General features: G+C 42.8%; 1 protein-coding gene across 12 annotated transcripts in view; it reads right to left on the bottom strand.

The window, feature by feature from the left end:
• The window catches only part of PFKM (phosphofructokinase, muscle), a 47646-nt gene that overhangs the window by 15705 nt on the left and 7105 nt on the right, over positions 1–24836 (bottom strand). For 11 of the 12 annotated variants that reach the window (XM_071218807.1, XM_071218808.1, XM_071218809.1 and 8 more), the window contains 2 exons: positions 7342–7434; positions 281–354 (listed from right to left, as the gene is read on the bottom strand). In XM_071218807.1, the coding sequence (XP_071074908.1) occupies positions 281–354; positions 7342–7426 (159 nt within the window). In that variant the 5' untranslated portion in view covers positions 7427–7434. Of the gene's footprint in view, positions 1–280; positions 355–7341; positions 7435–10548; positions 10724–24836 lie in introns of those variants that run through there. The other variant, XM_071218806.1, reaches the window with a different exon arrangement.

The raw sequence follows: 24836 nt of genomic DNA, 5'->3' as shown, positions 1-24836 counted from the left end.
TTTCTCTCTCTGTTTCAGAGGTGGTAGAAGGAAGACAGAAATTTCCTTCTTCCTTTAAACTGAACAGGCAACTGAGTACCCAGTTTACAGATCCCTGGGTCCCAGCCACATTCCAGGAGCTCACAGTGGGGAGGAGTGACTCCAGGAGATAAGAAGCCAAGGCAAATCAGACATATCAGTGAACTAGGAGGTAAGTAAGGGAGAGAAAGTAGGTGGTTGGGGGGTGAAATTAGGCAGAGAATGGAGAAGGAATGATGGGAACAAAGGAGAGAGGACCAACCTCATGGACAAAGTAGACACGGGCACCGGTAAAGATACCAACTCGAACCACAGCCCTGACAGCAGCATTCATACCTGCAGAGAGGAGACATGGAAAAAGTCAGGGAGAAGTCACTCTGGAAAAAAGCATCCCTGGAATCCACAGAAGTTAGCTTGGGCTTGTCTCTGAATCTAGAATACTCCTCTCATCCAAGTCTTTTGGCCTCCTCACCCTTAATTACTGCCCTCACTGTGTTTTTTTAAAGATATTTAATTTGTTTCTTTCTGCCCCCTCACCCCTTTACTGTTTTGTATTTGCAGTGTCTGTCTGTTGTACGCTGATCTTTTTTTTTTTTAGAAGGCACTAGGAACTGAACCAGGGACCTCCGATGTGGGAGGGAGGCGCCTAATTGCTTGAGTCTCCGCCACTCCCCACTTTGTTGTATCTCTCATTATGGTTTCCTTCATGTCTCTTGTTGCGTCAGCTTGCTGTGCCTACCCGTTGCGTCAGCTTGCTGTCTTGCTCATCTTCTTTTGGAGGCACTGGGAACCAAACCTGGGACTCCTATATGGTATGCAGGAGCTCAGTCACTTGAACCACATCCACTTCCCTGCCCTCCATGTTAATGCAGATCCAATACCCCGATCCCCTGTCCACCCTCCACCACAAGCCCTGCCTGCCTTTCTTCAAACCTTCCTTATCAAGGGAATCTAGGGAATGATAATAGTAAGAGCAATAAGCAAGCACCTTCTGGAATGTTTACTGTGAGGCCAGTGGCACTGTGCTAAGTGCTTATCAAATATCACCTAATTTAATCCTATCCATAACTCTGGAGTTGTCTCCGTTTTACATATTTGAAAACTAAAGCTTAAAGAGGTCAAGGTCACAGAGTTAGTAGTACTCTTAGAAAGCTCACATTTGAATCCAAGTCTTAAAATGCCAAAGGCAACACTCTTGACTGCCATGCTATACCCTCCTAATCCCAATGGCTGCACTAGGTTTTTCCCTACTTTCTGCATTGAATCTAGGCATCCAGCTTTGTTATGCTTTTCAAGACAATGACAAGACTCTCTGCAGTTCAGTGATCTGAGCAGTCAGATAATCTCTTCACAACTATGTCCATTACTGGCTGACAGATTCTCTCAGTCTTCACACACATGCGTGCACACACACACACACACTTTTTAGTGTCATTTGAATTGTTGTAGGTTCCAATGTGTACATCACAGTTGAGCTGCTTTGACCCTCAGAAGAGGCTGTGACCAAGCGTACAAGCAGAATCAGTGAGGACTCTCTTTTCTCACTGCCTTCTCTGAGCAAATACTGGATTACGCAACACATACCTGTTAACTTCCTCCTGTGGGGCCCTGTATATGAGATATGTATGAGGTATTTAAAACTCTCCCCCAAATTTAGGCACAAAAAATTATGGCTGTAAGTTATTCTCTTTCTGCTTTCACTGGAAGAAAAAAATAGGACTAAAATAGAGAGGACAGACTTTTCCCTTTTTCACACATGAAACTAGCCCTATCCTAGTTGTTGTTCAATGATAAGAACTCTCTCTCCCAGAAGCTCTGGAGAGGACTAACCTGTCACAGTACACAGGAGTTGTAAACGAAATACCTCTGTATTAAAAATAATGCTACTTACTGTGTGCTAAGACAACCTTCACTGGTGAAAAACAGGAGCTGTTCCTGGATCTTGACCCGGGTGACTCTGCCTACCTTATAATATGTAGAAGGGCTCATGGAGATGCTCAAGGAACCTTCCAACTATGATCGGTTAACTTCCTGTGAGCCATTTAGCCAGCCTCCCTCAAATAGCCCAGTACATATTTTTGTTAAAATACATAATCTATTCACACATTCTTTATGATGGTTAATTGGCTCGTGCTGGAATTTCCAGCAAGCTTCCCCTGGGGAATTCAGATTAAGGACTTCAACGTCACTTCTATCAGGGTCTCCAGCTTGTAGCCTGCTCTACAGAGTTCGGACTTGCCAGCCTCTACTGTCACGTGAGCCAATTCCTTACAAGAAATCTCTTAAGGTATATATCCTGCAGATTATGCTTCCCTGGAGAAATATAACACAGTCCTTGATCCTGCCTGGAGAAATACCACACACCATCAAGCACTAGACTAAAAAAAAATCACACTCACAAAAACTGTATAATCCAAAGCTATGGAGTCAAAGGTATGGAGTCAAGAAGACCAGAATGTCTTTCTGCGGGCTAACAGAGTTTGGGATCACATGCTGTAAGCGCCAAATCAAGCTGAAGGTCCACTCACTCACTGAACTCATATTTATTCAACACCTATCACGTTCCTGGCACAGTGCTAGGCATCAGGGATACAAAAAGGGACTTGGCAAGGGTCCTCAAGACATGTGAGGAATTACAATATAATATATTGACTCCTATAAAGAAGATATGTACATTGTGCAGTGGGAACAAGGAGAAGGAGCTTCTAAGCCTGCCAGGAGGAAGTTGGAGAAGGTTATACAAAAAAGATGGCATTTGTCCTGAGACTTACTTTTAAATATTATTGCCAGGTGGACCACTTTGGGGGACAGTGTTCTAGGCAGGGGGAACAGCACAGATAAAGGTGAGGATGAAGAAATAACCATAGATAATTCAGTATTATAAGGAATGAAATGTAAGGCAGGACATGATAAGAGGTAAGGCTTTAGCACATGATAAAGGGCCCAGTACGCCATGGGAAGAAGGTTGGCTTTTATTCTGTAGACAGGGTTTGATTGGGGAGCCATGGATCATGAGTTTCAGGGAATGTGTGAACCTCATGGGACCATATGAGAAGTTTTGTGGGCTTGGGCATTTCCCTTGAGAGAAGGTCTATCTATGGCTTTCATTTGATTCCTAAAGGGGTCTGTGACCTGGAAAAAAAAAATGTTGTAGACAATGGAGACTCTCTAAAGAATTTTGAGAGCAGAAGGACATGGCGAAGCTACACATCAGATAGATCACCCTGGCAGCAGTGTGGAGGGCAGATTGAAAGAAGTCAGTCCAGGACCTGGAGGCTGTCTGGAAGCCCAGTCAAGGCAGGAGGGCCTGGACTGGGAGAGTGGCTCCTGGGACAAAACAGACAAACAGGACAGGAGACACTCAGAGGCCAGGAGCAACAGGACTTACCGGCAACATGATGCTCGGATTTCGAGTTTTCGCAATGGCTTAGGCAAAGGGTAAAATGTAATACCATTAACTGATCAAAGGCAGGTTTCAGTTGGGGAAGGTTCATATTTGGAAATGTTGAGTTTGAAGTTCTCATGAGACGTTAGGAAGAGACTGTCCTGAGAGAATATGTAGAATCAGAAGGGAAAATGACAAGGAATGGAACCCAAGGAAAACCAGCACTGAACGGATAGGTAGAGGAAAAGGGAGTCTAAGCAATAAGGAACAGCAAGAAAGACAAGAGGAGAACCAGGGCTAAGCAGTGTCTTGGAAGGCATAAGGGGACCGTTTCAAGAAGTGGGAACAAAAGTCCTAAAATCAGTGAAGGGAAGAGGCTTCTCAGAAGCTTTAGGAAAAGCCTACATGTATGAAAAGAACAAAGGCCATGCAAAGCCATCAGTGCTTTAGGAGAGAAGTGAATAAAGTCAACTATATGATCAGAAGATATCAAACTATTGTTTGCTGGTTTTCCAGCCAGTCACAAGGCCCATGGGATTTTCCACTGGATACCTGGAGTTCTGGAGTATGAATTTATAAATCATATGAAATAAAGAAAAGACCTTCTTCTGAAATGTATAGGTTGGAACACTGTTTCCTGTTCCAAGCTAAGTAAATATGGGGGGGAAATAAAATTAAGAAAAACAATCTGCTCAAAAAGATTTGCAATGTAAAGTACAACAATAGACAGGGAATATCTGAATCTGTTGGGCATAAGAAAAATCCCACGAGAAAAGATCCTTTCTCTTCCCCCCTTCAACTTTCTTCTTACCTCAACCCTGCCAACCTCCAGAGGTCATCCTTCCTGCTGTTAAGTTGGATATCTGAGTGTTTTACCACAAATCAAGTTTTAGGGATCCCTAGTGCCCCTTTAGCAGTGTCGCCAACTCTGAGTTCCCTAAAAATCACTAATTGGTATCTATAGCTAGCTTGTGCTAAGAAGTCCTAGTACTTCTTTGGCCTCTCCTATCCAACCTCGCCGGCCTAGTCTGGCCCCAAGCCGGTCCTGGCCAGGGTCTCCTCGGCTGTTTCACGTTACCCTAAATAAACCAGTATGAGCAGCTGCCTGGCTTATTAGAGGCAAGACGAAGGATAAAATTACAGGCACCATCGCGGGGGTATTCTGGGTACAGCCAGGAAGGACTCTGGAGAACATCATAAGCACATAGTTTGGAGTATCCAATTACACCCTGTCGGGAAGAGGCTTTGGGAAGAAGAATTACAGAGGATGAGGCTCTAGGAGACTAGACAGAAAAAAACTAATAAATGATTTAGTCATTATCTTTTTAAAAGCCAATGCTGAAAAGTTTCTTTCTACCTTAACTGAATTGGGAATAAGATTAAAAAAAAAAAAAATTAATGTGATTCCAACATAGGAATAAATGTTTGTTTGATGTGAATAGCACTTTTTTGAGGGCTATGCAATTAAAAATTGTAAACTAGGGGCAATCCAGACAGGTAACAAAATCTCTGTCCTTGTAAACCTTTAAAAATAGGATAAACAAGAAAAAAATTAAAAAATAAAAAAACAGAAAAAAAATAGGACAAACATGCATTGGACTGAACTGCCTGTGTGGAGACAGAGGGCTAGACCAGATGACAGAAGTCCTTTCCAGCAGCAGAATGTGCCAATTTCATAAGGCGATGTTTGGCATGTTTACGGGGAGGAGGCCATTCCTGGATTGGGAAGGGAATGAGAATTGGTATCTTATTAGCCCATTATCCCCACGTCCTTGGCTTCCAAGCTCAGGATGTCTGAATCCTAGCCATTCTTCTACTGCAAGAGGTTAGGAGTTTTGTTGAGCCCAGGGAACGACAGTGCCCAATATCATTTTCCCAGGTGGTCCAAAGCCTCTAGGGAAAAAAACAACTCCACGCTCTCTCCTTGGGAAAACCAGGGCCTATCAAACTTCTGTCAGGCCAGGCCACTTCTGTGTTTGAGTTGCTCCTTCAGCTGGGACCGCTCAGCTCTATTTTGAGTTCTGTTTTGTCTCCTTGAATTTCGCTCTCTACCACTTTCAGTCCCCACTGACATGCTCCTGTGACACACAGATTTGCAGGTGGGATAGTTCCCTGTGTACACTGTGCCTCTCATAGGCTCCCATGGGCCTCAACTGAGCTCCCAGAAATCAGCAAATCCATAGCCTCTGCCTCCATGAGAGATGATCCTTCTCTGAAAGCAGGCAGAGGATGGGAGCCTTTCACTGCTTGGGATCAGAAGCTGCTCTTAGATCCAAGTTAAGCCCTCTTTTTTTTATTTTTTTTTATTTTTCCTTCTCTGAAGAGGTCTTCTCCCTCATCATTGGCTTAATTATGTGCCTCACTTGGAGTTTTAACAGGCTCTCCGTTTCCCTCAGCTGACAGTCCAAATCTACAGGCAATCCCACAAGGTTTTAAGGTCAACAGTCAAGAGCGTTTATGTTGAGGAACTCAACACTGGCATGGATCCTTTCCAGGAGAGAAGAGAGGAGCTAGAGAAGCTGGGTCAGCACTCTCTAGAGTCTCACCCAGGGTTCTGCCTTCCTAATTGCACACCTCTGTGCCCTCCTTCCTTGGTTTCTTCATTCTAGCATTCTCCTATTCATGACATTTATCACAATTATGATTAAATAAACATTAGTTCCAAAATACCTTTAAAGCCTACCTCTCCTAATGTACTAATACAGATGATCAAAAGAGCAGGGACTGTGTCTGACCTTTTCACTGATGCATCCGTAGTGCCTGTCATCCTACCTGGAACACAGCAGATGCTGAACAATTTGCTTTTTAATTCACTAATAATACATTTATCACACCTTTATTATGTACCAGGCACTGATATACACTTTACATGAAGAAAAGTTTCAGTGTCTTGAGATCTATCTTCTCCATAAAGCATGATGTTTTCCCTGATTAATCTAACAATGCCTATCATTTTATTATATAAATCGTTTCTATTACATTAATGCACACTTGATGAATTTATATATGTGCCTTATATAAGAACTCTGGTAACATATAGATCTTTCCTCATTAAACTGAGAGTTCCCAAAGGAATAACAATTTCTTCAAAACACAAAGTACGTGCTGAGCATGGTGTCTCTGAAAGCCTAGGGACAGTGGGGCAGGGGAGGGGACGGACTAGTGGCAATCTTATTTTTCCCTACTTTTCTCATTAGTGTCTCTATGTCCCGGTATTCCTTTCACAGAAATCCTGCCCCTTTTCATCATGTTGTAAATCAGAATATACAAGAAGAATGAAGGAGGAAAAGGGGAAAACATCACACAACCCTATCGCCCACTTCATTTTTCCTGTGCACCTCATTATTCTGAACCCCAGGTTTCTTAGACTCCACAGAAAGAAGGCTCTCTGGCTTGCTTTCTGCCCCGCTTCCTCCAGTGGATCTGTACTGATTAACTGCTGCTATTCCTGTTTGCTCGAGGGCTAAAGGAATGGAAAGGGAGAGAAGGCCCGAGAAAACAGGGAGCAAAGCAGAACTGTAGCAGGTAGATGGGAATGTGCTGTAAGATGGGGCACTGCAGGAACTCTCTAGACATCAGAGTTAATACCCGGAGATCTGGCTGGGGCCTGCCAATGCCAATTTTGGCTCTCCTCCCTTTCCCATCATTTGCAAAGTACTTGAAGTGAATCCATCTACTGCCTTCTCAGTGATTTTATCTCTTTTGTCTCTTTCTTCTCAAAGGTGCTCGAGTAAACACCACCCTTTCAGGTGTCAGAGGACCAAAATGGCCCCAATCTTTAGAGAAACTTGGAAAGAAATTCTATGAAGATTTGGTTAAATAAAATCTAAGAGCACTTGGAGCTGACAGACTTTGAGGAAAGCCCAGGATTCTAGCATGAACCTACAGGCCGTGTTTTCTGTCCACCGCCCCCACGCCCAGCAGGCTTTCCTCCTCACCTTGGGCATCTCCACCAGAGGTTAACACGGCGATGGCTTTGCCGATCCCCAGGGTTTTGGCGGCATGGTGCTCTTCATGGGTCATGATCCACTCTAGGATTCAAGAGAATGGTCAGTGTAGTTAAGAAACAACTCGATCAGGTACTACCAGCTCAGGAAATGGCTCTGTTGCACTGGCTACAGCCACCGCGGTCAGGCTTTCCCACTACACTGACTCTGGGCTTTGCAGCCTGGGAGCTCTGGACTTCAGCCAGAGGCAAGACACACCCTCGCAGAATGACAAGCTGAAATGTCACAGAACTCAAGCTCCAGACTGAAAAAGCCCTGGCTCATCTCTCTCTGATTCTCCTCACCCCAACTGGAACCTATCTGAGTTAAGGTCAGGGAGAAAGGTGGCTGACGGAACAGAAATGAAAAAAGGAGGAGGAAACTTGAGTTGGCCTCAAGGAGTCTTCTCTTTTAATGGTGAGAAGTGTTGCTGCAGAGGGTAGGAATCCGATGAGTTTTGGGGCACAGATTGAGAACCAGCAAATGGAAGCCAAAAAGCAAGGGTAGGTGGGTTATAGCTATCATTAGGGTTGGGTGTTATAGAATTGGACTATGACTGGAACCTGGGGCTTGAGGTTAGAAAGGTGCATTAGAGCTTGGCTGAGTGAATGAAATCAGGCTCAGAAATGGTTAGGAACTTTCTACAGCTCTTCCCAGCCCTTCAGGCTCTCATCCTCCAAAACATGTCTTGATCCTTCGTCTTTAGGCCTTGACCCTCTTAATACATACTATCAAACGGAAAAAGCAACACCAAATCACTACCACACACATACTGATATGTACAAATGACATGGGAACATCATATTTTTGCCATTAGGACTTCTTATTCTCAAAGGAACACACAAGACATGCTTTTGTATTTTAAAAATTACCAATAGAATCATCACTCTCTTAGTTATCCAGGCTAAAACCTGTTTTGTTTTGTTTTTAAGTTATCTGCTCCCTTATTCTCAGAATCAAAACAATCACCAAATCCTATTATTCTCTCTTATTATCTTCCCCTATCCATTCCTTCTTTTCCATCCTTACTGTCTTTCTACCTGAATTATTACAATAGCTACTGTAGTCTTTCTCTGTTTGTGTTGCCCTGCTCCACTCATCAGAGATACAAAATAACCTGCCCTGGGAGGGCCAGAGATCTCTGAGCTTCAGTGGAAAGACGATTCATATGAAGAGGGGGTGATGACTTTAAGGGCAGCTCCCACTTCTGCCATGCAGCTGGGGAAAGCAGAGTAGCTGCTTACCGGAATACAGGTCATATACAAAATCACACACATCCCAATAAAATACATGCAACGAGACATGCATGAAGAAATATACATGCAAACACATAGTATTACAGAGAGACAAAGACTCAGAAACATAGTACATATAAACAGTGCTGACAGATAAAGTTCAGGCATCTTGGTTCAGCATTCAGATCTTCTACAATCTAGCCCTTCACCTATAGCTTTAACCTTTGCTTCCATGACTTCTCTTCATTGTCACCTGAACATTACTGTGCACCTTTCCACTTCTGTGCCCAGGCATACTGCATCCCTTGGCCAGAAGGATGGGTCACAAATCCAAAGCCCACTCCATCAGTTAAGACTGGTACTAGTGCACCCCTATTAAGCCTTCAATGATTACCATGGGTCCAGAAGGGCTTCTTTTGGGGACCTCTGCTAACCATGTTTAGTCTGGAACTTTTATGTGGCATTTTAATTGCTTCTTATGCTTTGAAAAGAGGGCTGAACTAGATCAAAAGTTGGCCAACTACACACATTTTTTGTAGGGCAGCAAGCTAAGAAATGTTTTTACATTTTAAAATGGTTAAAAAAAATTTTTTTTAATATTTCATGACACATAGGAACTATATAAAATTTAAATTTCAGCATCCGAAACTTTTAATGGAACTCAACCACTCTCATGCATTCATGAGTTGTCTATGGGCTGCTTTTGTTCTACAACAGCAGAGCAGAGTAGTGCAACAGTCTGTCTAGCCTGCAAAGCCAAAACAATTTGCTACCTGGCCTTTTATGAAAAAAGCTTGCCCTACCTGGACTAGACATTGGCCAAAGTCACATTCTCTAACTAGACTGAAGACTCCTCAGGGGCAGGGACAATGTTCATTTTTTAAAACTCTCTCACAGCATTTCAAAGCCTACCAACATCTATGCATACAACTAGAGCTCAATAAATACTTACTGAAAACATTAATGAACCGATGAACAACACAAAATATGTATAGACTTATAAAAAAATTTGTGTGTTTCGAAAAAGATACACCTCCACAGTCCCTGTATTTCTAATAAGACACACAGCCACCAACGGGACTTAAGAAATCATAGTGACAACTGGTGGAAGGCATATCAGCATAGATCAACACACATGGAAGAGATATTATCCTATTTATCTAAAATGTTAAATAGCGTCAGCCAAATTTCTGCCGTTCTTAAGAAAGAAAGAAAAGACGAAGTGGCTGGGGCAAATAGAAAGGGAAGAAAAGAAGACATCCGAGTGTGCTCATCCCCTCGCCGCTGAGTTTTTTCTTCTCATTCACTCTCAGAGCTCATCAGGGGTTAGAGAAGCCCATACTGGGATCTTCCATCCCCAGAGGGTTCAGTGAGGAAGAGAATTCACAATAACAAGGGGAAGGTGAGCAAACTGCTCCTGTTCCTCTGCATCTCTAAGACAGTTCAGGGCACAGAAATAGATGCCGATTCATATGCAAGGATCCTTTACAGATACACAATGACATACATGCAGAAATAAACAGGTACAGATAATAAAACTGAAAGAAAAAAAACACGTGTGTACATAAGCTGGTGGAAAGGAGAAATACAGAGCGGCAGCATCACTGGTACACTGATTTGAATTGGGTGGGTGCCAGGGTGGGGGTCAGGCAGCCAAGGGCAAAGTAGCCGGAGCACCATGCCATCCCAGATCCCCCCAAGGAACAGAGCTGTGCGGAGCAAGCAGAGGGAGATTAGCCGAGGGGCTAGGAGCCTCCACCACTGCCCTACCCATCCCCCTTCTCGGCTCCTGCTTCGAATGCCATTATCACCTCTTCTTTCCTTTCTGCTCCTTTCGGCTCTCCCCACTGTCTCTTTCCAGCCGTCTTATTCCCACCTCCCTCTCAGCTTTGCCCCTCGCTCTTTACTCAAGAGCCCCACTTGCCTTTTAGTCTTTCGCTATCCTCCGCAGCGCCTTCCTTGCAGACTGTCCTTGGGGACCGGGGGAGGGGAGCATGGAGAACATGGGGAGGAGCCAGGTGGAAGCAACGGGGAGGGGGAAGGAGGAGAGGCTTCTAACCTCCACTAGCAGAGGCTGCAAGGAGGCTCCGCCTCCTCCCTTCCTCCTTTCTCCTCCTCTTCCTCCTCCCCCTAAGAACACAGTTCAGATATGGTAGCAGCTTAGTTTCTTCACTCTCCAGATGGTCCTGGTATCCTCACACCTATTTTGGGAGCCATCAGCTTCTGGGAATCAGAAGTTATTTAGTTGCTTCGCCTTGTTTTCAGCAGGGACAACTTTCTCCCTGCCTGGCATTTAAACATCTTTGGCAACTGATACTAAAACCTCCTCATCTGACCCTATCCACTGTCTCCCAATTCTATCACTCACTGAACAAAACATTTACCGGAGTCTGTGTGCCAGGTATCGTATTAAGTGCTGAGAGGTAAAGAGATAAGTAGAATCTCTGCTTTTAAGGAATACTGAACACTGGTATTTTTTACAGAGTGACATAAAAAACTCCTTTCACATTTTCATTATCTTCCTCAGAAAACATAGAAAAGCTATATATGACCACTGACGTGATAGCCCCTTCTCAAACCTGCAGGACTGAGGGGATGCAGGATTCTGGTCAGGAAGCATGTCTGTGGGGCTACACAGCAAACAGGATCCACAGTGGGGAGATGGGTCAAGTGCTCTCCTTCCCCTGCTCCAGCCGTGGCTTTGCTTAAATGCCTCACCACAGTTAACTCTGTTCTTATTCTTTCTACAGCCCTTCCTCTTGCTCACTTTTGTTTCTGCCCCTGTGCATTCTAGCTGCAAACAGAAAAAAAAAAGCCAGTTGACTAGAAGATACATTTGGCTACACAAAATTTTTCTGCTGTAAACTATAGCATCAAGAAAATGAGAAGTATTGAAATGAAAATGCTTTAATAATGATTGAAGTGATGAATGCACAACTATGTGATTATACCAAATACCACTGATTGTAAACTTTGGATAAACTGTATACTCTATTAATATATATCAATAAAAATTGACTTTAAAAAAGTGAAAAGGCATCTCACAGAATGGAATGCTTGCAAATCATATATCTGATAAGAGACCAGTATCCAGAATACATAAAGATGCCTTGCAACTCAATAATTAAATGACAAATAACCCAATTAAAAATTTTGACAACTGATTTAAATGGACATTTCTCCATACATACCAATTACCAATAAGTACATAAAAATATGCTCAACATCATTAGCCATTAGGGAAATGCAAATCAAAACCACAATAAGGGAGGTAGATGTGGCTTAAGCAACTGGGCTTCTGCTTACCACATTGGAGGTCCTGGGATCCATTCCCCATGCCTCCTGGAGAAGGCAAGCTGGCATGGCGGGCAGATATGGTGAGCTGATGCAACAAGATGATGCAACAAAAGAGACACAAAGAGGAAAGACAACAAGAGAGACAACAAACCAGGGAGCTGAGGTGGCTCAGGTGATTGAACGCCTCTCTTCCACATGAGAAGTCCCAGATTCAGTTCCCAATGCCTCCTAAAGAGAAGACGAGCAGACACAGAGAACACATGGCAAATGGACACAGAGAGCAGACAGTGACCATAAACAATGATAGGGGGAGGGAGAAATAAAATAAATCTTTAAGAAAAGAAAAAAAACAAAATGACATACTACTTCACACCCACTAGGATGGGTATACTTTAAAAAGCCAAAACAAAACCAAACAAAAAGACAGATAACAAGAAATGTTGGCAATGATGTGGAAAATTTGGAAGTCATACACTGCTAATGTAAAATGGTGCAGCCACTTCAGAAAAGAGTTTGAAAATTCCTCAAAATTAAACAAGAGTTACCATATGACCTGGTAATACACATCTCGATATACACTCAAGAAAAATGAAAATATATGTTCATACAAAACCTTGTATACAAATTCTCATAACAGCATTATTCATAAGAGCCAGAACATAGAAACACCCCAAATGTCCATCAAATGATGAATAGACAAAATGTGGTCTATCCACATGACAGAATATTATTCAGCAATAAAAAGAAGTGAAGTACTGATACATACTACAACATGGATGAACCCTGAAAACATTATGCTAGGTGGAAGAAGCAATTCACAGAAGACCATGTATTGTATGGTTCCATTTGAAATGTCCAGAATAGGCAAATCTATAGAGACAGAAAGTAGATTAGTGGTTTTCTAGGGCTGAAGGAAAGAATAGGGAGTGTGAGCTAAGGAGTAAGGGTTTTCTTTTTTTTTTTAGGAAGTACACCAGGAATTGAATCTGGGACCTCATACATGGGAGGCAGATGCTCAACCACTGAGCTATGCTGGCACCCTGGGGTTTCTTTTTGGGGTGACAAAAATTCCAAACTTAGACTGGTCATACAAATCTATGAATATATTAAAATCCATTGAACTGTATGTGAATTTTATGATATATGCATTATATCTCAGTAAAGATGTTAAAAGTTTTGGAAAAGGGGACAGCCAACAAGATGGCGGCAGAGTAAGGAGCTCCTGGAGTCAGCTCTTGCTACAGGGCAGTTAGTAATCATCCATCACTATCTAAAGCACCTGTTTGGGGGCTCCAGGAAACCAGAAGAGCATCCTGCAACATCCTTGAAAGAATGGAAGGAGAATGCCCATCTACAGAGAAGATTCGTTAAGTAGAGGGCTCCACGCCATGGACGCCAGTGCCCATCTTCCACTGGAGGCACAAGCTGCCTTGGGAGCTATTCTGCAGCCAGAATTGGAAGCTCCACTTCCCCAAAATGGGGGAGGAAGAGATGGTTGAGCACCAACTTCAGCTATTGATTAGTAAATTTGGTGGGCTAAAGTATAATCCTAACAACAGCTAAAGTTTGAAACTGTCCAAGTCAGAAAGAGGCCAACAGCTGCCATTTTGACTCCGCCCCCAGCATGAGAGGAAGCCGAGTTGACTGAAAATCACAGTGAAGGTAGGCACCAGCTTCTTTCCATTCAGATCAGATTGCAGCTCTAGCCTAAGCCCCAGCCCCACCTCTGGCAGGGAGGAAGCTGGCAGGATCCATGCCAGCCTCTCTGGGAAAATACAGGCCACACCACGGAGGCCAATGACCATCCTACTCTGGAGCTATTCTGTGGCTGGAGTTGGAAGTTCCATTTCCCATTAACAGGGGAGGAAGAGATGGTAGGCCACCAACATCAGCTACTGATTAGTAAATTCGGTGGGCTAAAGTATAATCCTAAGAACAGCTAAAGTTTGAACCTGTCCAAGTGGGAAAGAGGACAGCAGCTGCCATTTTGACTCCACCCCTGGCATGATGGGAGCCAGGCTGATTAAAAATCACAAAGTCAGTAGGGACCAGCTTCTTTCCACCCAGTTTGGACTGCAGCCTTAGCCTAGGCTTCAGCCCCACCTCTGGCAGGGAGGAAGCTGGTGAGACCTTCACCAGCTTCTTTGGGTAACTGCAGGTATATTTGGGTGGCACAGACTGAACGGACAAAAGTCTACTGGGGCAACTGTGGTCATCTTGGACCAGCATGCATAGATTGCCGCCCACTCCTGCAGCTCTATTCCTGCCCCGGGCAGGGGAGGAAGGGGCATGAGGCTTCATAAGTCTCTCTGGGCAACTAAAGTGTTGGCCTGCACAACCTGGATTACTACACATGGCTGTGGCTCTGTTCCCACCCCTGGCAAAGGAGAAAGTTGGGAGAAGTTTCATCGATCCCTGGGGCAATGCAGGCAGCTTGAGCCTCCACAGCTTATAGCACCAACTACATCCTCATCTCCTACTACACAACCAACAAGGAAGAAAGGGTGAGAAGCCCTAAACTAAAGAGAGAAACTGCAACTAGAATAAATACATCTAGTAAGCCCAATACCAACACACCAACAAAAAAATTACAATCAATACCAAGAAACAGGAAGATATGGCCCAGTTAAAGGAATGAGATAAACCTCCAGATGGCATAAAGGAGTTGAGACACTAATCATAGATGTTCAAACAAATGTCCTTAATAAATTCAATGAGATAGCTGTATTAGTCAGCCAAAGGGATGCTGATGCAAAATACCAGAAATTGGTTGGTTTTTATAAAGGGTATTTATTTATTTGGTGTAGAAGCTTACACATACAAGGCCATAAAGCATAAATTACTTCCTTCACCAAAGTCTATTTGGAGCAAGATGGCTGCCGACGTCTGCGAGGGTTCAGGCTTCCGGGGTTCCTAGGTTCCTGGGGCTTGCTTTTCTCTGGGTTGAAGGTTCTTTTCTTCCTGGGGCTGGCTTCTCCTTCCTCTGTGAGCTTACTTCCGGGGCTCCAATTTAAGTTGTCAGCATCAAACTCCAACATCAAAACTCCAACATCAGAAAATGCTCAACTCTGTTCTTTGCCATGCCCTAATCATAACTCTATCGTGCCCAGGTACAGATCAGATTACAAATATAATCCAATATCTATTTTTGGAATTCATAACCATGTCAAACTGCTACAATGGCTAAAGAGATTAAGAATATTAAGAAGACATTGGAAGAGCACAAAGAAGAATTTGAAAACATACATAGAAAACTAACAAATCTTTTGGAAACAAAAGGCACAATAAATGAAATAAAAAATACACTGTTGAGTGAAGAAAGCCAGACACAAAAGGACAAATACTGTATGATTGCATTATTATGAACCAAATATATCAGGTAACATATTGTATGATTTTAAAAAATATTTACATGTATCCAGTACATTTAATTAAGAAATGTATATTTTTATTCAACTGTGAAAAAAAAAAGCTGTTAATAAGTGGCAGCTGTTACAAAAAAAATACACTGGAATCGTATAACAGCAGATTTGAGGAAGCAAAAGAAAGGATTGGTGAGCTTGAAGAAATGACCTCTGATAGCAAACATAAAAAAAAGTAGATGAAGGAAAGAATGGAAAAATTTGAACTCAAAGTCTCAGGGAACTAAACGACAGGAAGAGATAGTCAAACATACATGTCATGGGTGTCCCAGAAGGAGAAGAGAAGGGAAAAGAGGCAGAAAGAATATTTGAAGAAATAATGGTAGAAAATTTCCCAACTCTATTGAAGGGCATAGACATCTGTATCCAAGAAGCACAACGTACTCCCATCCAAATAAATCCGAAAAGACCAACCCTGAGACATATATTATTCAGAATGTCAAATGCCAGAAATAAAGAAAGAATTCTGAGAGCAGTAAGAGAAAAGCAATGCATAACATATACGGGATATCCAATGAGATTAAGTGCTGATTTCTCACCAGAAACCATGGAGGCAAGAAGACAGTGGTCTGATATATTTAAGATACTGCAAGAGAAAAACTTCCAGCCAAGAATCTTATATCCAGCAAGACTGTCTTTCAAAAATCAGGGTGAGGGGAAGTGGGTGTGGCTCAAGCGACTGGGCTCCTATCTACCATATGCAAGGTCCAGAGTTCGATTCCCAGGGCATCCTGGTGAAAGCAAGCTGGTCTGCGCAGCGAGCTGGCCCACATGAAGTGCTGGCCTGCATGGTGAGCTGGCTGGAGCAGAGGGCGGATGCAGCAAGATGATGCAACAAAAAGAGATACAGAGGAGAGACAATAAGAGATGCAGCAGGCCAGGGAGCTGAGGTGGCTCAAGAGACTGAGTGCCTCTTTCCCACTCTGGAAGGTCTCAGGATTGGTTCCCAGTGCCGCCTAAAGAGAAGACAAATGGACAGTGAAGAGAGCACAGCGAATGGACACAGAGAGCAGAGAACGAGCATGGGTAGGGAGAAATAAATAAATCTTTTTTTAAAAATGAGGGCGAGTTTAGAATATTCACAGATAAACAGAAAACTGAGAAACTCTGTAACCAAGGGGCCAGCTTTGGAGTTAATACTAAAGAGTGTGCTATAGTATGAAAAGAAAAGACAGGAGAAAGAGGCTTGGAAGAGAGTCTAGAAATGGAAACTGTATCAATCAAAGTAACTAAGAGTATAAAAAGAGTGGTGAAAATAAAATGACAGATAAAACCCAAAGGTCAAAATGGGTGAAATAAGAACAGCCTTTACAGTAAAAACATTGAATGTTAATGGATTAAACTCCCCAATCAAAAGACACAGATTTGCAAAATGGATATGCTGTCTGCAAGAGACTCAACTTAGACCCAAAGATACCAACAGATTTAAAATGAAAAGGCTGGAAAAAGATATTCCATGCACGCAGTAACAAAAAACAAAACAAAACAAAACAAAAAAACCCGAATAGCTGTACTTAAAAGAGATGAAAAAGACCTTAAAAGACACGGGTAATGCACAATCTGAGGAGGAAATCAGGACAAAAAGTCCCTTTACAATGGCTATAAATGAATCAAATATTTAGAAACAAAATTAACCAAGGATGTAAAGCACTTGTATTCAGACAACTACAATGCATTGTTTTAAAAGATTATTTTTATTTATTTCTCTCCTCTTCTCTGCCACCCTCCCCCCCTCGTTGTCTGCTCTGTGTGTCCATTCACTGTGTGTTCTTCTGTGTCTGCTTCTATTTTTGTCAGTGGCACCGGGAATCTGTGTCTCCTTTTGTTGTGTCATCTTGCTGCATCAGTTCTCTGTGTGTGTGGCACTACTCCTGGGCAGGCTGCACTTTTTTCGCACTGGGTGGCTCTCCTTATGGGGCGCACTCCTTTGCACATGGGGCTCCGTATGCGGGGGACACCCCTGCATGGCACGATATTCCTTGAGCACATCAGCACTGTGTGTGAGCCAGCTCATTACACGGGTCAGCAGGCCCTGGGTTTGAACCCTGGACCTCCCATGTAGTAGATGGATGCTCTATCGGTTGAGCCAAATCCACTTCCCACAAGGCATTGTTAAAAGAAACAAAAAAGACCTAAATAATTGGAAGTACATTCCATGCTCATGGATTGGAAGACTAAATATCATTAAGATGTCAATTCTACCCAAACTGATACACAGATTAAACGCAATCCTGATAAACATTCTAGTAGTATTATTTAAATAAATGGTAAACACAATCACAGAATTTATTTTGGAGGGCAAGGAGTCTTAAGAGTTTCTGAAGAAACATCCTAGAAAGGAAAAGTGAAGTTGAAAGACTCTCACTTCTGGACTTTAAAGCATATTAGCTAGGTACAGTGGTAAAGTAGCATGGTACTGGGAAGCAGATTTGGCTCAACCGACAGGGCGTCCGCCTACCACATGGGAGGTCCAGAGTTCAAACCCAGGGCCTCCTGAACCGTGTGATGAGCTGGCCCATGCACAGTGCTGATGCGTGCAAGGAGTGCCATGCCATGCAGGGGTGTCCCCCGCATAGGGGAGCCCCACGTGCAAGGAATGTGCCCCATAAGGAGAGCCGCCCAGTGTGAAAAAAGTGCAGCCTGCCCAGGAGTGGCACCGCACACATGGAGAGCTGATGCAGCAGGATGATGAAACAAAAGGAGATGCAGATTCCCAGTGTCACTGACAAGAATACAAAGCAGACACAGAAGAACACACAGTGAATAGACACAGAGAGCAGACAATTGGGCGGAGTGGGGGGAAGGGGAGATAAATAAATTTTAAAAATTAAAAAAATAAAAAAATAAAAAATCTTTAAAAACAAACAAACAAAAAAACCCCAGCATGGTACTGGCATAAAGACACATAGACCAATGGAACTGAATTGATGGTTCAGGAGCAGACCCTCCCATCTATGGTCAAGTGATTTTTTTTTTTTTTTAAAAGATTTATTTATTTATTTAATTCACCCCCCTCCCCTGGTTGTCTGTTCTTGGTGTCTATTTGCTGCGTCTTGTTTCTTTGTCCGCTTCTGTTGTCGTCAGCGGCACGGGAAGTGTGGGCGGCGCCATTCCTGGGCAGGCTGCTCTTTCTTTTCACGCTGGGCGGCTTTCCTCACAGGCGCACTCCTTGCGCGTGGGGCTCCCCCACGCGGGGGACACCCTTGCGTGGCACGGCACTCCTTGCGCGCATCAGCACTGCGCATCGCCAGCTCCACACGGGTCAAGGAGGCCCAGGGTTTGAACCGCGGACCTTACCCATATGGTAGACGGACGCCCTAACCACTGGGCCAAAGTCTGTTTCCCAAGTGATTTTTTGATAAGACTATCAAACCCACCCAGCTCAGGCAGAACAGTCCATTCAACAAATGGTGCTGAGAGTACTGAATATCCATAGCTAAAAAAAGGAAAGAGGACCTCTATCTCACACCTTATACAAAAATTAACTCAAAAGGATCAAAAACCCAAATATAAAAGCAAGAATCATAAAGCTTCTAGTAGGAAAATATCTTTAAGACCTGATGGTAGGTGGTGGATTCTTAAAGGAGATAAGAGGAGGACTGAGATGGACTACAGATGTTTAATGTATGTAGAAGTTTTAATTAACTTTACTGTAAATGTGTGGAAATGTATAGAGTTGATGGTAACACATTATAGTGAGTAACAGCTGGTTTATAAACTGGGGAGTGGCTGGAAAGGGTAGTCTTGAGATGTAAATATCAATTGAAAGAAATCTAGATAATAACCTAAGGACTGAAAACACAGTAAACCCAGAGGTGGATGGGGATTGCGGTTGATGGTACAGATGCAAGAGTGTACTTTGTGACCTAGAACACTATTGCAGGGTGGTGGGAATGTGGAGAAGCATGGGAAAAATACAACTGGAGTGACCTATGGACTGTGGTTAACAATACTGTAATATCCATGCATCTAAGCCAAAGATGTACTATGCTGGTAATGGGGAAGCATGGAAAAAGTATCCATAGTAAGTGGTAATAGTCTGATGATATTATTTTATAATCTGTAAGAAATGTTCTACCATGGTGTAATGTGTTGATAGAGGGATGTTGTATGGGAATTCTGCACATGTGCATGATTGTTTCATAAGTTCACAACTTCTATAATAAAAACATATTTTAAAAAATAGTAATAGGGTGGTTTTGGGGAAAAATACACCAAATGTAAGATTTGGACTATAGTTAGTAGTAAGATATTAATGATATTCTTTCATAATTTTTAACAGATATCTCACAACAATGCAAGGTGTTGGTGGTGGGCTGAGAGGTATGGGACCCTTGTATGATGATACGTGTGTTCACAATTTTTACTATACACTTATTGTTTATGTATGTTCATGTATAAAGGATATAAAAATTTTAAAAATAATCATAGGATGGGTAGGGGGGAGAATACACCAAATATACTCAGAGGTAGTTAGGCCTTGCCTATCGTCATCTTACTGCAATCCTCAAACTTGGAAGTGTCATTTTCTGTTAAACTAGTAAAAACAAACTGAAACAGAAATTAACTAACTGAAGAAATAATTCATGTTAACAAATGGCTGTAAATAGCTTCCTGACAAGAATCTTGAGAAATGCCAATTTGTTATTCAGTCACTCATACTTTCAATAAATATTTATTGAGGCCTCATTATGTGCCAGCCACTGTGCCAGGTACTAAGCTGTATTAAGCTCTCATGGAGTTTATTATTTAGTGGGACTATCAAAGGTTTATAGGAAGTTTTCATTTCACTGGACCTGGGATATAACTGCAGAAATCAATAGCTCATTAACAAATGTAATGTATCACATTCTTATGAATGTTGGGGGGGGGAGAGAATGGAGTAAAAAAAAAGGAAAAAGGACCTGGATAATAAGAATTTGGCAGTGTTTATTTAGTACTCTTTAAGGGAAAGATACCAAGGGACAGAAATATTATAATATTAGGGAGATAGATGCGATGAAGATGAAATGGGTAGCTCCTTCACTTTAAATACAAAACTTTAACACCATACATTTCCCTTTTTATAATTTTCTATTCAGCAAGCAACTTTAAAAAAAAATTTCAAATATAATTTCCTAGGAATCTTAACACTAGGAAAGGGTGCTATAGCTAGCCATGGATCACCTATTTTATGAATCAAAATTTGGATGTATAATTTGAAGATGGACTAATGATGGGAGAAATGTTTAAGATCTCAGCAGTTCTAGAAAATATGATAGATGTCCAATCCCCACCCCTCTAACAGGGGGGCTGAGAAGTGTCCCTCAGGGCAGAGCCTTAGTGTCTGAGGCCTGGAGATGAATCAGTGTGCAGACAGAAGAAGAGGTGATTGAAATTTATCATTCAAACTAGGGTGCCTAAGGCAAGTGTCAGGAGTGAGGTGCATAGCTCAGCAAGTTAGAGAACCAGGGATTAGAAGAGCAAAGCATCATGCTAGATAGTCAAATGAGATGGTGCCAACAAATTCTTGAGGTAACCAGCCTAAGCCAGTAGATAAGATATGTACTCATTCCAAGATTACTTTTCATTGCTGATCTGATTTAATAGGACTGGAAAAGGATACCCTGGACCCTGCTTCCAGAGAGGAGAAAACCGAAATGTCCCGAGTTTGCATGGGAGAACCTGGAGCTCTGACAGGCTTCTTAAGAGGGAGGTAAGCTATGACTTATGCCCCTTCCAATGATTCAAGTATAGGTATTTTGTCATGGTCTGGAAATCTAGAACTTTGTCCCAAATATACTCAGCTTTCTTATGTTGGTGATGTTTCGTAGATAGAATTCAGGTTTTAAGATAGCTGAATTGTGCAGAAAGCAAGGAAAAAGGAAGTGAACTTATAAAAAGGTCAGTAGAAGTCAGAATGCCACACCCCCTAGCTTCTATTACTTGGTGGCAGTCTCCCTATTTTCAGCATGTCAGGTAAACCTAGTACACACAGAGGAGAGCCAAATGGCACCTCCCCTTATATGTCATACTCCAGTACCCAGTAGTGAAAGGCATAGTCTTTATACCAATTCTCGGTGCATAGGAAGGCATTTAGAAAGTCCTTTTAGGCTTCTTAGAGCTCATCAGGTATCAACAAGCTGTTGGCATGATGTCCAGGCCAACAGTAAGTGCAGAAATGCAGAAACTATAATTATATGAAAGAAGGCACTCCGGGGGAGAGAAAATAGGGAGATATTTAAAGAGAATTCTGCAGGAGGTAGGCAGTCCAGTTGATTACAGCAGCTGAGGTATTCTAAAGTAGCTGTCTGACCATTAACTATGTAAGTAGTACATTGGTAAATGAAGAATAGAAAGCTCTGAACAATGCTCTCCAAACCAGGATAAGACAGACTTTACTATCAGGTCCTTGACTAATGATAACAAGAGGCTGCCATAGATAGGGGGGTATTAAAGAAAATGATGGGAAAGAGAACTTGGCCCAGTGGTTAGGGCGTCCGTCTACCACATGGGAGGTCCACCGTTCAAACCCTGGGCCTCCTTGACCCGTGCGGAGCTGGCCCATGCGCAGTGCTGATGTGTGCAAGGAGTGCCCCATGCACAAGGAGTGCACCCCGTAAAGAAGAGTCGCCCAGCGTGAAAGAAAGTTCAGCCTGCCCAGGAGTGGCAGCCGCACACACGGAGAGCTGACCCAGCAAAATGACACAACAAAGAGACACAGATTCCCAGTGCCGCTGACAAGAATAGAAGTGGACACAGAAAAACACACAGCAAATGGACACAGAGAACAGACAACTGGGGTGGGGGTGCGGGTGGGGACAGGGAGGGGGGGGTGTGGACGTGGGGGGGGGAGGGAAAGGGAGAGAAATAAAAATAAATCTTTAAAGGAAATGATGTATGCCACATTCATGAGCCCATTCATTAGAATGGTGTCATAGCTATGCGATGTGTACAGATCTACATTAAGACCATTGTGATGTGAAGATGAAGATGATACTGATGATGCTAGTAGAATAGTCAGGAATGAGAAGTATAGCCGTTACCCAGGCATGACTCCAGCGCAGCAGAATAGGAAATAGAATATTACAGGTGTCTTGTATTCATTCAACAAATACTGAGCAACTATTACATGTTAGGCACTCTTTGAGGTTAAAGGGGATCCAGGATTGAAAAGAAAAACCTTGTCTGTCCTCAAGGGGCTTACAACCTACTAAGGAAATCAGAGAAACAAATTAGTCAGGTAGTGGTAAGTGCTGTGAAGGAAAGTAAGTCAGGACAAAGAAAGAGTAACAGGGATGCAATCTTATGTAGAGTGGACCAGAAAAAATTCACTGAGGAGATAACATTTAAGAAGAGGTCTGAATGAATGAGGGAGGAAAATAAAACATGCTAAGATCTGGAGAAAATGCATTCAGATAAGGGAAATAGCAAATGCAAAAGCAAGAACAAGTTGAGAACAAGTCATACCAGAACAAGTCATACCAGAGAGCCACCAAGATTCTCTTTGGACTAGAATCAGAATTGTAATGGGGCTGCAATGACTTGTTGGGTTGATGTTGTAAAACACTCACACTTGGGTATGGGCCTCTTTCTGGGATGAAACAAATATCTGCCTGGATCTCCAACTTCTACACAACTCCTGGATCTCACCAAGTCAATCCTTAACTAATATATTGTTTATTATCTGCTTTCTGCATGGAATGTAATCTCCATGAGGACAGACCCTGGGTATAGGCATAAAACCATTTCTGTATTGGAGAATCATCTTTAACTGTAGCAGGGATAGGATATCCACTGGAGACAGAGTGTGTCTCATAGTAGAACAGCCTCCACAAGGTAGTAATTCAAATTTCTGACACAGGGGACCTGTCTGGCTATTCCACCATACCTGAGTTTCTTGGTATATCCAAGTTGGTTTAAGCCAATGGTTCTCAGCTCCAGTTCAAAATAATCAGTGTAACATGGAAACTTTTTAGAAATGCAAATTCTTGGACCCCACTTCAGACCCCCTATATCAGAAACTCTGAGGGTGGGCCCAACGAACTGCTTTAACAAGCCCTCCAGGAAATTCTGATGAGCTCAAGTTTGAGAACCATTGTTCTAAGCTATGGAAGTCCAAACGCCCAATACTTCAAGAAAGACCCACAAGCCTGGAAGGTCGGATGGCTTCCATAGGGTCATTTATCTCATCGAGGATCAGTTTCTTGAGAAAGCTAGTTCAGGGAAGAGGTCGCAGGTAAGCAATAGGACCTCTACGCCAGCTGAAGGCACCACTTTCAAGTCCTGATTAGGATAGTGGTAAACAAACTTTTCAATTGAAGTACGCAGCCTCAGCTTGGACCAAAGAAAACTTTTTCTTTTTTTTTTTTACTTCTCTCCCCTTACCACCCCACCCCCCAGATGTCTGCTCTCTGTGTCCCTTTGCTGTGTGTTCTTCTGTGACTGCTTCTATCCTTATCAGCGGCACCGAGAATGTGTTTCTTTTTGTTGCGTCATCTTGCTGTGTCAGCTCTCCGTGTGTGCAGCGCCATTCTTGGGCAGGCTGCACTTTCTTTCGCACTGGGTGGGTCTCCTTACGGGACGCACTCCTTGTGTGTGTGGCACTTTTTGTGTGTGTGGCTCCCCTATGCGGGGGACACCCCTGCATGGCATGGCACTCCTTGTGTGCATCAGCACTGCGCATAGGCCAGCTCCACACGAGTCAAGGAGGCCCGGGGTTTGAACCGTGGACCTCCCATGTGGTAGAAGGACGCCCTATCCATTGGGCCAAGTCCACTTCCCACTTTTTCTTTCCTTAAAAACATGAGGTTTTGTGGAAATCAGAACAGAGAAGACAAATAATCATCTTATAAGACACAATCCTGTAAGTCTTCCACTTCAGTCTGCTAAAATCTTATGAAGCATAATGTGATTGTTTAGTAATTATATAGTCCCAGGCTTATACTTCTAGGCTATTAAATACATGAGAGTGAGTCTCATGAGACCACCCAGAGTAGGGTGGTTGAAAGGGATTTATAAAATGATCTCTATTCAGTGAAAGTAAACACAAGTGGTCCACAGGTCTACTGGTATATTTGCATATTTGACTGGCAGAAGAGCTTCCGTCTATTTAGTGTCCTCTCTAATTCAACTGAAGTTACTAGAGCCCCAAGAGTTCTAGCTTCATGAAGACTCAAGCCCTATGGAGCTGGTCCTGGAGCTCTGGGATCAGGAGGTCAATTGAATGATTACTATGTTGAAGTTAAGGCAATCTTGATGGAGGCAGAATTTCCTACTACTTTTCAGCAAGAGTACAGGTCCTTTCTTAAATGTAAAACCCAAATCATAAAACTTCTAGAAGAAAATGTAGGGAAACATTTTCAAGATCTTGTAGTAGGCAGTAGTTTCTTAAAGCTTACACCCAAAACACGAGTAACAAAATAAAAGAATAGATGAGTGGGACCTCCTTAAAATTAAACTCTTTTGTTCTTCAAAAGACTTTGTCAAGAAAGTAAAAAAAGCAGCTTACTCA

The sequence above is a fragment of the Dasypus novemcinctus genome, chromosome 12 (genome assembly GCF_030445035.2).
Source record: "Dasypus novemcinctus isolate mDasNov1 chromosome 12, mDasNov1.1.hap2, whole genome shotgun sequence".
NCBI lineage: Eukaryota > Metazoa > Chordata > Mammalia > Cingulata > Dasypodidae > Dasypus > Dasypus novemcinctus.
This window is presented reverse-complemented; position numbering and strand designations above follow the sequence as displayed.